This window comes from Euprymna scolopes, chromosome 22 (assembly GCF_053919585.1).
Source record: "Euprymna scolopes isolate OS-2025 chromosome 22, ASM5391958v1, whole genome shotgun sequence".
Lineage (NCBI taxonomy): Eukaryota > Metazoa > Mollusca > Cephalopoda > Sepiida > Sepiolidae > Euprymna > Euprymna scolopes.
In genome coordinates, this window is record NC_136503.1 from 83807147 (window position 1) to 83823742 (window position 16596).

General features: G+C 26.4%; 1 protein-coding gene across 4 annotated transcripts in view; it reads left to right on the forward strand.

Moving 5' to 3' along the window:
- LOC145243522 (uncharacterized) overlaps positions 1-16596 on the forward strand; it is a 226898-nt gene that overhangs the window by 135549 nt on the left and 74753 nt on the right. For all 4 annotated transcript variants that reach the window (XM_080106488.1, XM_080106490.1, XM_080106491.1 and 1 more), the window contains 2 exons: positions 9060-9159; positions 14096-14158. In XM_080106488.1, the coding sequence (XP_079962614.1) occupies positions 9060-9159; positions 14096-14158 (163 nt within the window). The remainder of the gene's footprint in view (positions 1-9059; positions 9160-14095; positions 14159-16596) is intronic.

Genomic DNA, 16596 nt, shown 5'->3' on the forward strand with positions numbered 1-16596 from the left:
TAATAATAAAACCTAATAATAGAAAATAATAATAGAAAATAATAATAAAACCTAATAATAGAAAATAATAATAGAAAATAATAATAAAACCTAATAATAGAAAATAATAATAGAAAATAATAATAAAACCTAATAATAGAAAATAATAATAGAAAATAATAATAAAACCTAATAATAGAAAATAATAATAGAAAATAATAATAAAACCTAATAATAGAAAATAATAATAGAAAATAATAATAAAACCTAATAATAGAAAATAATAATAAAACCTAATAATAGAAAATAATAATGAAACCTAATAATAGAAAATAATAATAGAAAATAATAATAAAACCTAATAATAGAAAGTAATAATAGAAAATAATAATAAAACCTAATAATAGAAAATAATAATAGAAAATAATAATAAAACCTAATAAAAGAAAATAATAATAGAAAATAATAATAAGACCTAATAATAGAAAATAATAATAGAAAATAATAATAGAAAATAATAATAAACCCTAATAATAGAAAATAATAATAGAAAATAATAATAGAAAATAATAATAAAACCTAATAATAGAAAATAATAATCGAAAATAATAATAAAACCTAATAATAGAAAATAATAATAAAACCTAATAATAGAAAATAATAATAGAAAATAATAATAAAACCTAATAATAGAAAATAATAATAGAAAATAATAATAAAACCTAATAATAGAAAATAATAATAGAAAATAATAATAAAACCTAATAATAGAAAATAATAATAGAAAATAATAATAAAACCTAATAATAGAAAATAATAATAGAAAATAATAATAAAACCTAATAATAGAAAATAATAATCGAAAATAATAATAAAACCTAATAATAGAAAATAATAATAGAAAATAATAATAAAACCTAATAATAGAAAATAATAATAGAAAATAATAATAAAACCTAATAATAGAAAATAATAATAGAAAATAATAATAAAACCTAATAATAGAAAATAATAATAAAACCTAATAATAGAAAATAATAATGAAACCTAATAATAGAAAATAATAATAGAAAATAATAATAAAACCTAATAAAAGAAAATAGTAATAGAAAATAATAATAAGACCTAATAATAGAAAATAATAATAGAAAATAATAATAGAAAATAATAATAGAAAATAATAATAAACCCTAATAATAGAAAATAATAATAGAAAATAATAATAGAAAATAATAATAAAACCTAATAATAGAAAATAATAATCGAAAATAATAATAAAACCTAATAATAGAAAATAATAATCGAAAATAATAATAAAACCTAATAATAGAAAATAATAATAGAAAATAATAATAAAACCTAATAATAGAAAATAATAATAAAACCTAATAATAGAAAATAATAATAAAACCTAATAATAGAAAATAATAATAGAAAATAATAATAAAACCTAATAAAAGAAAATAATAATAGAAAATAATAATAAGACCTAATAATAGAAAATAATAATAGAAAATAATAATAGAAAATAATAATAAACCCTAATAATAGAAAATAATAATAGAAAATAATAATAGAAAATAATAATAAAACCTAATAATAGAAAATAATAATCGAAAATAATAATAAAACCTAATAATAGAAAATAATAATCGAAAATAATAATAAAACCTAATAATAGAAAATAATAATAGAAAATAATAATAAAACCTAATAATAGAAAATAATAATAGAAAATAATAATAGAAAATAATAATAAAACCTTATAATAGAAAATAATAATAGAAAATAATAATAAAACCTAATAATTGAAAATAATAATAGAAAATAATAATAAAACCTAATAATAGAAAATAATAATAGAAAATAATAATAGAAAATAATAATAGAAAATAATAATAGAAAATAATAATAGAAAATAATAATAAAACCTAATAATAGAAAATAATAATAGAAAATAATAATAGAAAATAATAATAGAAAATAATAATATAACCTAATAATAGAAAATAATAATAGAAAATTATAATAGAAAATAATAATAGAAAATAATAATAAAACCTAATAATAGAAAATAATAATAGAAAATAATAATAAAACCTAATAATAGAAAATAATAATAGAAAATAATAATAAAACCTAATAATAGAAAATAATAATAGAAAATAATAATAAAACCTAATAATAGAAAATAATAATAGAAAATAATAATAAAACCTAATAATAGAAAATAATAATAGAAAATAATAATAAAACCTAATAATAGAAAATAATAATAGAAAATAATAATAGAAAATAATAATAAAACCTAATAATAGAAAATAATAATAGAAAATAATAATAAAACTTAATAATAGAAAATAATAATAGAAAATAATAATAAAACCTAATAATAGAAAATAATAATAGAAAATAATAATCGAAAATAATAATAAAACCTAATAATAGAAAATAATAATAGAAAATAATAATAAAACCTAATAATAGAAAATAATAATAGAAAATAATAATAAAACCTAATAATAGAAAATAATAATAGAAAATAATAATCGAAAATAATAATACAACCTAATAATAGAAAATAATAATAGAAAATAATAATCGAAAATAATAATAGAAAATAATAATAAAACCTAATAATAGAAAATAATAATAGAAAATAATAATCGAAAATAATAATAAAACCTAATAATAGAAAATAATAATAAAACCTAATAATAGAAAATAATAATAGAAAATAATAATAAAACCTAATAATAGAAAATAATAATAGAAAATAATAATCGAAAATAATAATAAAACCTAATAATAGAAAATAATAATAGAAAATAATAATCGAAAATAATAATAGAAAATAATAATAAAACCTAATAATAGAAAATAATAATAAAACCTAATAATAGAAAATAATAATAGAAAATAATAATAAAACCTAATAATAGAAAATAATAATCGAAAATAATAATAAAACCTAATAATAGAAAATAATAATAGAAAATAATAATCGAAAATAATAATAAAACCTAATAATAGAAAATAATAATAGAAAATAATAATAGAAAATAATAATAGAAAATAATAAGAGAAAATAATAATAGAAAATAACAATAAAACCTAATAATAGAAAATAATAATAGAAAATAATAATAAAACCTAATAATAGAAAATAATAATAGAAAATAATAATAAAACCTAATAATAGAAAATAACAATAGAAAATAATAATAAAACCTAATAATAGAAAATAATAATAGAAAATAATAATAAAACCTAATAATAGAAAATAATAATAGAAAATAATAATAAAACCTAATAATAGAAAATAATAATGGAAAATAATAATAGAAAATAATAATAGAAAATAATAATAGAAAATAATAATAGAAAATAATAATAAAAAATAATAATAAAACCTAATAATAGAAAATAATAATCGAAAATAATAATAAAACCTAATAATAGAAAATATCTCTGACTTTCTGGAATTTATAACATTTCTGAAATTATTAAAAGTTCTCAAACCCCATAAGTAAAACCTAAAGTCATGAGTCGCTAATGAATTCTGCATTTGGTTGTTTGTGTTTTATTTATTGCTGATTGTAACCAAACCTGACGGTAGAAAAACAAACACAATCTCCTTGAACCCCAATAAAACAGCCTTTACCCCACCCTCAATCGTTGCTGTCAATCTTGTATAAACTTGTAAAACACGTCTCGTTTTCCGCGTTTTAAAACGATTTCTCGCCGTGTATCAATTAACGTCACAATTTGGTCGAGTTCCGTCATCGAAAGGAGTTTCAGGTTAATAATACGATCCTGCCCAGACGTCACGTCGTCCAACCAGATTAATATGCGCTTAATTGTGTAGCAAGGATTGAGGACATATCCACGTGTCCAAGGCTGAGTCGGCAGCAGCGAACGAAAGATTACTGACACGACCCACGCGGATAAGAAAACGTGTGACGTTCTAACGTTTCTTAGTTACTCGTGAACAGCGCAGTCAGGCAGACGAGAAGCTAAATTCTTTCCATTATAGCAACGAAATAATATGGATATATTCGTTTGCAGTTTATCTTCTGAAGATGTCTAAATGTCAACCAGTGTTTCTTAACGCGGGCTCTCAAGCTGTTGTGACCCTGGGGAATTTTGAAATAAGTTTGGAGTTTTTATTGGGTCTGGAGTGAGTCCCAATAAAAATATATGGAGATCGAAATTCTATGGTTTTTCTACTGATGTAACTTTATGAAATAACTGTAGTAATACTACTTTTGTAACTTCAAGGTCAATGGGGCTATACTACAGTGTAGTATAGCCCCAGTGACCTTGAAGTTACAAAATCCGGAATTAATTTCTGGTAATCTAAGACTTCGCAAAAATATTGGCTTCATTTTTCAAACGACATAATTCAAAATAATTTCAATAAAACCAAAGCTAATAAATGCAAATATCTTATTATTATTATTATTATTATTATTATTATTATTATTATTATTATTATTATTATTATTTCAAAATTGATTTGAAACATTTTGTTTAATTATATAGTCTCATTCAAGTTTATAGTAGCTTATATTATAGCTATCGTGTTCCATTGTCAAGTTGAGAAATGCTTTTTTTAATAGTAATCATCCTAGTTTTTATACTATATTAGGATAACTTGTTCAAATTTTCAATATCTAAACAATTTTGACGCTAATAAAACATTCTTTAACTGTTGCTTATGAGTATGTTCTTATAATTATTTTAAATAAAATCAATTAAAACCTGTAAATTGAGATGTGCAACATCAAGTTTTTTATGCTTTAAAAATCAATTAAAATATGTAAATTGAGATGTGTAACATCAAGTTTTTTATGTTTTAAAAATCAATTAAAACCTGTAAATTGAGATGTGCAACATCAAGTTTTTTATGTTTTAAAAATCAATTAAAATCTGTAAATTGAGATGTGTAACATCAAGTTTTTTATGCTTTAAAAATCAATTAAAACCTGTAAATTGAGATGTGTAACGTCCAGTTTTTTATGCTTTACAAATAAATAAAAACATGTAAATTGAGATGTGTAACATCAAGTTTTTTATGCTTTAAAAATCAATTAAAACCTGTAAATTGAGATGTGCAACATAAAGTTTTTTATGCTTTAAAAATCAATTAAAACATGTAAATTGAGATGTGTAACATCAAGTTTTTTTATGTTTTAAAAATCAATTAAAACATGTAAATTGAGATGTGCAACATCAAGTTTTTTTATGCTTTAAAAATCAATTAAAACATGTAAATTGAGATGTGTAACATCAAGTTTTTTATGTTTTAAAAATCTATTAAAACATGTAAATTGCGATGTGCAACATCAAGTTTTTTTATGTTTTAAAAATCAATTAAAACATGTAAATTGAGATGTGTAACGTCCAGTTTTTATGCTTTAAAATCAATTAAAACATGTAAATTGAGATGTGCAACATCAAGTTTTTTATGCTTTTAAAATACTTTAAAACATTTAAATTGAGATGTGTAATATCAAGTTTTTTGTTTTAAATATCAATTAAAACATGTAAATTGAGATGTGCAGCATCAAGTTTTTTTATGTTTTAAAATCAATTAAAACATGTAAATTGAGATGTGTAGCGTCCAGTTTTTATGCTTTAAAATCAATTAAAACATGTAAATTAAGATGTGTAACGTCCAGTTTATTATACATTAAAAATCAACTAAAACATGTAAATTACGATGTGTAACGTACAGTTTTTGATGCTTTAAAAATCGATTAAAACATGTAAATTGAGATGTGTAACGTACAGTTTTTTATGCTTTACAAATAAATAAAAACATATAAATTGAGATGTGTAACGTCCAGTTTTTTATGCTTTAAACATCAATTAAAACATGTAAATTGAGATGTGTAACGTCCAGTTTTTTATGCTTAAAAACCAATTAAAACATGTATATTGAGATGTGTAACGTCCAATCTTTATGCCTTAAAATCAATTAAAACATGTAAATTGTCCAGTTATTTATACATTAAAAATTAATTAAAGCATGTAAATTACGATGTGTAACGTTCAGTTTTTGATGCTTTAAAAATCTTTTAAAACATGTAAATTGAGATGTGTAACGTCCAGTTTTTTATGCTTTAACAATCAATTAAAACATGTAAATTGTGATGTGTAACGTCCAGTATCTTATACTGTAAAAATCAATTAAAACATTGTAAATTGAGATGTGTAACGTCCAGTTTTTGATCTTTAAAAAATCAATTAAAACATGTAAATTTAGTTGTGTAACGTCCAAATTTTTAATGCTTTAACAATCAATTAAAACATGTAAATTGAGATGGGTAACGTCCAGTTTTTGATCTTTAAAAATCAATTAAAATATGTAAATTGAAATGTGTAACGTCCAGTTGTTAATGTTTAAAAAATCAATTAAAACATGTAAATTGAGATGTGTAACGTCTAGTTTTTATGCTTTAAAAATCATTAAAACGCTTAAATTGGGATGTGTAACGTCCAGGTTTTATACATTAAAAATCCAACTAAAACATGCAAATTACGATGTGTAACGTACAGTTTTTATGCTTTAAAAATCAGTTAAAACATGTAAATTGAGATGTGTAACGTCCAGTTTTTGATGCTTTAAAATCAATTGAAACATGTAAATTGAGATGTGTAACGTACAGTTTTTATGCTTTAAAAATCAATTTAAACGTCAATGGATATGTTCAACATTCAGTTTTTTATGCTGTAAGAAAAGTTAAAACATGTTAATTGAGATGTGTAATGTCCAGATTTTTATGCTTTAAAAATAAATGGAAACAAAAATTAAATTATGCTTTTTTAATTTAATTCCTTTTTTTTTTTTCGCATATTTTTTAATTCCTTTTTGTTTTTTGGCATATTTTTCCGGGTGCTTACAAATACGTAAATTAAAAAATAAAAAAAAGAAAAGAAAAAAAAAAGCTGAATCTATTTTTTAATTTGTTTTTTTTTGGGGGGGGGGGTAAGGGGGATTAAACTACGATTGTTGTGATAGTAAAAAACGATATCAAAGCAACAACGGGGGACTTATATCAAACGCAATAGAATTTAATTAAAGATTTATCGTCCTGTATGATTTTAAGGTGCTGAAACGTAAAAGAAAAAATTGTTTCAAAATTTTATTTCATTCAAAGCGGCCTTTACGACACATGGAAAAAAGGTCCGCTCATCTCTTGTGATGATGTGTGTGAAGTTATCCATGCCGGCCATGTTCTAGAAATCTCCTTTCTGTTGTCCAAGCATTCCTGTTGGCCGGGTTCCAATTTCCTCATCCATGTTGATCCAGCCTTTCCTGTTGTCTAAGTTCCAAAAACGCCCTTCCTGACGATTTAAGCTCTCCTGCTATCCAGGTTCCAGGAAGGTAATTCCTGTGCATATATATTTCGTACTTCCATACAGACATTGTTATTGTCCTTACAGTCTTCCTGCTTCCGGAGACATCAATCCTTTTCCTCTAGTGCTTCTCCGTATCTCTTCTTGAACCTATGCTGCAATAACTACAACTTCTGCTTTACACGGTTCATCTGCACTTGCCTCTTCTTCTTCTTCTTTGCCATTGCCATTTTGTCATACGTCTACTTTCTTACTTGTGAGGCCGATCATTCAAGTGACCAAAGTAGCGTCGCTACCCAAGTACCACAAGTGCTCAAGCAAAAAAAAAAAAGGGATTAGATTAATTTGTGTTATCGCATCAGCAGCTTACCGTTGATTTCTCGTGGGCAGCGACCATTTGTTTTCACTGGAATTTGGGTGCCAATAAGCCTTCCCCCCCCCATGTTCTAGTCCTCTTTGAAACCAAAATAATAAATGTCAGTGGGTCAAAATTGGGGTCTAAGTTTTAAAAAACTGATCTCTGCGCTCTCTACCAAATTACTCAGACAAATTTTGGTCTAAACATTTGAAATCTATATATATGAAAATGTATGTATGTATGTATTTATGTATGTTTGCGTGTATGTTTGGATGTCTGCTAAAAACTTTCGACAGACGTGACGAAAATTCACAAACTCGGTATCACATCGAAGCTCCATCCTTTGCTCGGAAAATATCGAAAAATTGGCCAAAAGCGTTAACTTTCACCCCGAAATCGACAATTTTCGACAGGGAGGGGTCAACAAAAACCGATTCTACGCATGCGTCAGATGACGTCCTGACCTGATTTACTTTAAATAGTTGAAAAACCAAACAAATTTCGTGAACATCGCCTTAGCTCAGTTGATTAAGGCCGTGGTTACATCCCAAAACATTTTGGGTTCGAATCGTGGTGTGAGATATTTTTTTTTTTCGATTTTTTAAATTTTAATATCGAAACAGGCTTATTTAAGCCATTTTTCACGTGTTCATTTTTCTGTTTTCATCGTTCGTTTGTCTTACGTTAGTCTTTTTTGTGTTTTTTTTCCTCGCTTAGTTTTAACGTTGTTTTCTTTTTTTTACTTCGCTTATAACAAACAAACCTACGTCGTCGTCGTCGTCGTAACGCTCGGCGACTTCCGGCCGCGCACCTGTCAATTTGGTTCTTAAATAAATTCAAACATCTTTCACTAACTCATTCTGGCTGGCCGATTTTATTTTCAAACTTCGCCTCAGGGCTTCGGGTTCGATCCCCCCCCCCGGGTTCTTTTTTATTTAACACCACACACACCTCCAATCACCCGGGCATCGCCGGGTACCCCCCGCTAGTCTTACATAAAGGTTATTCACATGTAGGGCAAGTTATGAACAGTACATATGACCCGAGCAAGCTGGGCTGAACTGCTAGTAAAAACATAAAGTAAAATCGTAGAAATAGTCAATATAAAACCCGAAATTAACCGAAACGAAATTGCTCCAATCAATGAACATCTCAAACTCTGCAGAACCCTTTTTATATAAAAACGCTGGGATGCGTCAGACATAGAATGCGTTCCATCCAATCTATGAACGATAAAAATGATTTCAAGCCTAAGCGTGATAGATTTTAAAAAATAATATTATTTCAAACCTAAACGTCGTAAATCAGAGAAAATTATATCTCAAACATGATATGCAATTGTTTCTTCTCTTTTCAGACGATTATGCCGATCGCGGAAATGATGTCATCGAGAGGAAAACGTTGTCCGACGAAGATCTGGTTCGCCGCCATTTTGCTCATTTACATTTTACCTGCAGGTAAAGCTCACGCCAACATTTCTCTTTCTCCCTCCCTCTCTTATGTTTTTTTCTTTTTTCTTCCAATTTTCAGATGTTTTAACATACTTACATTCGTTGTTTTATTTTTCCATCAAATAATAATAATAATAATAATAATAATAATAATAATAATAATAATAATAATAATAATAATAATAAAATGTTTATTTTTTTAGTTTTCTGTGTATGTCACAATAAACTGGCGCTACACCAAATAAATGAGGAGGGTCAAGGAGGATGGAAAGACCGAGCAGTGAAAACACTAGCCAGACCTACATTGGATGAGTGCAAAGAGGACTGGAACCTTGGGGAGGCTTATTGCCACCCAAATTCCAGTGAAGACTAATGGTCGCTGCCAACGAGAAATCAATGGTAAGCAGATGTTTTGATAACACAAATTCATCTGCAAAGATTATCGAGAGAGGTGGAGAGTACTGGAACTCTGGGGAGACTTGTTGTCACTCAGACTCCAGAAAACGCCACAAGTTGTTCGCAAAAAGCAATCTTTGATGATGGCTTATGTGACTACTCTTAGTGAGTAAATAAAAAATAAAAATAAATAATAATAATAATAATAATAAAATTAATAATAATAATCATAATAATGATGATGATGATGATAATTATGATTAGTAGTAGTAGTAATAGTAGTAGTAGTAGTAGTAGTAGTAGTAGTAGTAGCGAGACCTGTAAAAATTCCATATATATATATATATATATATATATGGAATTTTTACAGGTCTCGCTACTACTTCTACTACTACTACTATTACTACTACTACTACTAATAATAATTATCATCATCATTATTATGATTATTATTATTATTATTAATTTTATTATTATTATTATTGATTTTATTATATATATATATTATTAATTTTATTATATACTAGCGGGGGTACCCGGTGTTGCCCGAGTGTTTGTTTCCGGGACGGGGGGGAGTTTTAAAAAATGTTATGGTAGGTAAGTAGGAAGGATCAAACCCGGAGTCATGAGTAAAAGTAGGAAAATAAAGTGTGAAAAAAAAAAACACCTGCAACGTTAACAGTTCGGCCACCAAGAAAAGTCCATTCCAGTTGTTTAGGAAAAAAAAAAAAAAAACCGACTACGGTAGGTCGGCGCGAACATGAAAATATAATTTGAATTGTCCAGCACGCTAACCACTACGCCACAGAGCACGGCAGCTTAGTTTAGTGATTTTAAATAACTTCACATGAAAGAACTACGAAGCCAAACCGGTGTTCTCTTCTCAACTGTTCCTTGTGAACGATCCCCAAACGGTGTTAAGTGGTGGCAGGGGAAGGAGGAATTTATAAGAGAGAAAATATTTTACCACTTCCATTGATCTTAACCGATTTTGGCCGTGACTTCTCAGCAGAAAAAGTATAGAAATCTAAGATTATCGAGGAATTTGAGAAATAATAAGCCTATAACACACCTCAGATATTGTTCTGCCGTTTGTGCATATTATATTTGCATGAAATATCTTGATTTTTAATCCTATTAAGGTCAAAATCAGACGGGAAAAATGAGTTCATTTTATTTATATAGAGAAGAAGAAGAAGAAGATATATATATATATATATATATATATATATATATATATATATATATATATATATAGATCTGAAAACTGTGACACACTTACGTATGCACGTACGTACATACATGCATTAAAGATACTACGATATTAATATATTATTGGCTCACAAGGAACTTTTAAAAGGATCATCAAATATTCCTCCTTGAAAACAACCTAGGGTGTTCCCTGGAAGCTGAATGACAACTAGTCTCCCCACATTTCCAGTACTCTCCAACTGTTTCGATAACATTTGTAAATAAATTGGCGTTATCGCAACAGCCTCTCACCGTTGATTTCTCGCTGGCAGCGACCATTGGTCTCCACTTGAATTTGAGTGACAATAAGTCTCCCTAAGGTTCTGGTTCTCTTTGCACTTGTCCAGCAGAGGTCTGGTCAGCGCTCTCTCCTCGGTATTTCCATCCTTCTTGGCTCTTCTCGACTATTTGGTATCACTCTTGGGGGGACAATGGGAGGGGACGGGTGAGGGGATAGAGAAATTATTATTATTATTATTATTATTATTATTATTATTATTATTATTATTATTATTTCACAGTTGTCTAAACTTTTCGATGTTTTTAGTTTGATTTTTTTTTCTTGAAAATCAAGCCAATTCCTTGGACTTTAGACTTTAAACATTCAAGCTGTACCTTCGCACTTTCACCGTTCTTAACAGGCAAGCCTTTTGCAAAATTGGGAAAGAAATTGTCTTGCCAGTTTGTTTAAGCCATTTATTGCGGATTTTCGTTATGATCCCAAGTGTTCTTTACATTTACATTTCAGCTTTTGAACTAATTCCCGTTTCAGATCTTGATGATCATTTATTTTTCATGTTCTTTTTATTTCACTCTGGTATCGAAAGAGTAGGTTAAGCTAATGATTGAACAGGGTCTCTTGTTTTTACTTAGAAAAATTATATCAGGTTTGGAATGTTCAAAAACCTTATCAGTTTGTACGCGCATGTCAAAAATAAGTTTGGAATCGTTGTTTTTCTGTACTACTTCTCGTTTATGTTCGTACCAATTCTCATTGTGGTCTAATTCATAGTTTGCATATATTCCAGGTAGGACCTGGCCGACTTTGTCGTGTTGCCATTTTTTATATTGATGTTGAGCGGGGCATTCTGATATAATATGCGCTAATGTTTTTTTTATCATTACATAATCTGCACAGCGGTGATTCCGCAGTTTTGTCATATAGTGGGAGTGGCTTGTGCCTATTTGCCATTAAAACGCTCCAAGTAGATCTTTTAAGATCACCTCTAACCAAGCATTTGCAGCTGTCCCTAAATTTAGTATTCTTAAAGAATACACTCTGTAGTTTCTTTCCAAATATTTTTCTTTTCTCTCTTACAACGTCTGACTCTTGTTCACAATAGGTCTTAGTATCTCTTCTCTTTTCTCTTCATGAGAAGAGTTTCATTATGGTCAGAAATATATTTAGTTAGGCGTCCTTCCTCTATATCTACCACATCTTCAGCACTAAGTAAGTCTCGATCACCTACTTTTCTAGGTAGAGACAACGAATCTACACCCCCTTCTTAACAAAAGACCCAATAAATTAGAAACACTTTAATTTATTAACATTCCAGTCAAGTACACCAGCGATACATCGAATGATAGCCACTACTCTAGCATTGATGACATATATGCCATCAATGCTAGAGTAGTGACTATCATTCGATGTATCGTATTGTATTCCGACTGTGGATGTGTGATTTAAGAATAACCCTTAATCTATTGTTGTACTTAGCTGAGATCTGGCTTTTCATTTCTCTGCTCTTAATTTTATGAGATTATTATTATTATTATTATTATTATTATTATTATTATTATTATTATTATTATACTCACTAGGAGTTTTCATTGAGGCCATCACCAGCGATTATTTACTGACAAATAACCTGTGGTATTCTCTGGAGTCTGAGTGACAAGTATCCCCGAATTTCCTGTGCTCTCCACCTCTTTCGATAACCAGAGCAAATGGCTCCGTGTTATTGCAACAGCCGATGACCATATTGTAGTCAGCTGAAAAACAGGCCAGCGAAACAGAGTTCCACAGATAGGCAGTTCTAAGAAAGAAGCTTTGTTCACGGAATTTTCTTTTAGATTTAGGTAGAGAGAGAGAGTGTGGAAAAACTGTTGATAGTTGTTGTAGATAGACGAGTGCTTTTTGTGAAAGTTTGGCAAAGGGGTGACCATAGACTGAAGCATAGACGAGCACTTGTGAAAATAACTACAAAGCAGAGAAAGACTCGCAAAATCTCTTTTGTGGGAAAGAGGTTGCAGGGAAGAAAAAAGAGCATCACCTACTAGATTTCGAAGCCGGTTTTGAACTTTGTCAAGGCAAGATAGGTACTCCGAGCAGTTCATGCCCATATATGGCAATGTTAATCCATTTTAGGACGTCTCTTGCTTTTATACAAGTACAGGATTGCGTCAAAATGACGCAACCATTTTTCCGGCGACCTTGGCAACAGATTTGATATAAGTTTCCCATTTCAGGTCAGGAGTAAAGGTTACCCCAACAAGATTATTGTTTCATTTCGGTCAACAATGAGTTGTTTTATGTCTTTTCATTTTTGCAGAATAAGTAATTTCATCTGAGTTTTAGAATATGACGTTATTTTTATACCACAGGCCCGTATGAAAGATATATTCCAAGCAAATCCATCATCAGAACGAATGATATAAACAACTAAAACCAAATACAATTAACACATTTATTGTTAGCATTTATAACGAACAACAATGTTATATAATACAAAACATAAAAGACATTAGTTCTTGTTTTATCTTTAGATATAGGAATAATCTAGAAATTCTGTATCCATAAGAGACGTGCATCGATGAGAAGTTTGGATACTCTGGCATATTTCGTGGGAAAAAACTAAGGGAAACAATCCTGCACATGTGCATCTCAAGTAACCTTTTTACAAGATTATTGAAAACAAACATTTTTCTCATTTGGAATTTTTTTTTTTTTTTTTTTTTTTCAGATTTCTTTGGCCGAGTATCTGTTGTAGACCCGTGCTAGGGGTCACAAATAAAAGAAAACTACAAGTAGTGTAAAGTGTATAAATATAATATGAATTTATCATAAAGAATGCAGGGGCCACTAAAGTCGTATGAGAGGAACGTATTCGTAGCATGCGGTTAAACATAGTATGAATGTCTCCATTTAGTGTCTGAAACCAGTGGTATTCATAGGACGAGTTGATTCCACTTAGTTCTCAAATAGGGATGATTTGTACTCCACACCGGTATCTCAAAACTCTTGATTTAAATTTAAAAAAAAAAACATGATTCGTTTCTTTTTATATCTTTATAGTTTTTACTGACCCATGTGAAGTTCCTGCTTCTTCAGTAACCGTGACTGAAAATGTTGCCAATGGTAAGATTGAGCTGCCGATAAGAATTCTCCTTTCAAAGAATCGCCATGTTGGATGGCGAAGTTAATGACATGTTTAATTTGACAAATTATTTCAGAATCAAAACGAATTAAATAAGTTTTATTGGTGTCACATTTCTTTCTTTACGAAAAATATTACACTTATTAAATTATTACAAATGAATTACTTATTAAAAATGATTATTATTTAATTACTTATTAAAAAATTATTGTTAATTAATTAATACTAATTATAAAGTAATTATTTTTCACTAACTAATTATTAGGTAAATTTTACTTTTTCATTTTAACTAATTATTATTTGTTATTAAGTAATAATTTATGAACTAATTATTGGATACACATTAAAAATAATATTAACTAATTTTTATTAATTAATAAGAAAGTATTTATTTACAAATCTAGACATTTGTAATCCATTTCAACTAATTAGTAACTACTTGTTAAATAATTATTTAATTATTTCCTAATATTACTAATTTATATTAACTAATCGTTAATTGTTATGAATATTTTAATAAAAGTAATCATTATCTTAATATTACCAATCACTTTAACTAATTATCACTAATTAGCTCATTATTTATTAACATAAGTAATTATTAATGAATTTTAACTAATTGGTACGAGTTATTAAGTAATAATTTTTCACTGACTAAATATTACTATTTCATTTTTAATATTTATTCCAAGTAATTAACTAATTGATCATTAGCTAAGTATTACTAAATAATTAAGCGACTAATACGTAATTATTTATTTACGAAAGTAACTATTACATAAATATTGCTAATTAATTGTAATTAATTATTATTAGATATCTAATTATTTATCTACTAAACTAATTATTCCAAATTCATTTGAATTATCTGTTACATGCCATTAAGTAATTTCTATGTGCTGACTAATAATTAATTAGATATCACTCATTAATTTTAACTGATTTTTTCTTATGGTGTAATAATTATACAATTAGTCACTAAATATTAGTAATACATTTTAATTAATTATAAAATTATTGCTCGATGTAAATAATTATTTATAGCGAAACTAATTATTACATAAATATAAAAATTAATTTTAATTATTACTAGATCGTTATATTTCATCAATTAAACTAAGTGTACTAATTCATTTAACTCCGTATTACTAGTTATTAACAATTATTTGTTAATTAAACATTTATTACATAAATACCAAGCAATGATTTAATTAATTATTACTAGGTAGATAATTATTTATTAACTAAACAAGTGGTTAGTAATTAATTTTAATTAATTGTTTCTACTTATTCAGTAATTACTATTTCATTTTAACAAGTTTTTATTAGTTATTAACTATTTATTTATTCATAAACTATTGAAGGAAGGTACTAAGTCGTTTAATTACTTTTACTAATTATTATTTTTAATTGAAATAATTATTACTTAAATGTTACTAATTTAAACTAATTAATTTAGATCTAATTATATAGGTCTAAATAAATAGGTATTATATAAATATATATGATATAATAAAATTTAAACACACACACACACACACACACATATATATATATATATATATATATATATATATATATATATATATATATATATATATATAAAAATGAAAATTACAATTGTATTTACCAAAATGATCCAAAATGGTAAAATTAAAGTAAATTATAAATATTAAAGAATTAATATTTATAAAATTATCTCAGCCAGATATAAAAGCTCGATAAAACCAAATAGGAAATAGAGCTTATAATATTTATTATTATTATTATTTTGATTATATATATATATATATATATATATATATATATATATATATATATATGCTAGGTACACTATTATTTATTATTAAAACCTATTTATTATTAAAACTTGTCATAACTTATTGAAAAAAAATAGTTAATTATTGAGATTAATACCTCAAACATTCTTCTTGGTTGTTTTTGTTCGTTCTTTTTTTCACCATTCCGGTTTTCTGCATTGCTATCAACCTTCATAAATATCAACACACTTATTTAGAATTGCTGGTAAATAAATATATAGATATTATGAAGGCTGGGTCAATGCAGAAAACCAAAATGGTGATAAAAAGAATGAAAAAAAAAACAATCGAAGACTAATTTGACGTATTAATATTTACAGTTATATATATTTTTTTTTAGATTCCACATACAATAGCAGGAAATATAAGACTTAATATTAATAAGATCCAGGATGGAGAAATCTATTCCTTCTAAAAAAAATGGAAACCAAATGTTGCAAAGTATGTTGCCTCTCATAAAGATAAGGAAGGTAGAAAAAGTGGACTTGAAGGACGCCAGAAAAAAATAAATATTTCCTTTTTATTTAAAATCGACCTTGCGAAAAAAAAAAAAAAAAAAAAAAAAAACGAGTTTATTATCTGCTTATTTACAGATGTCA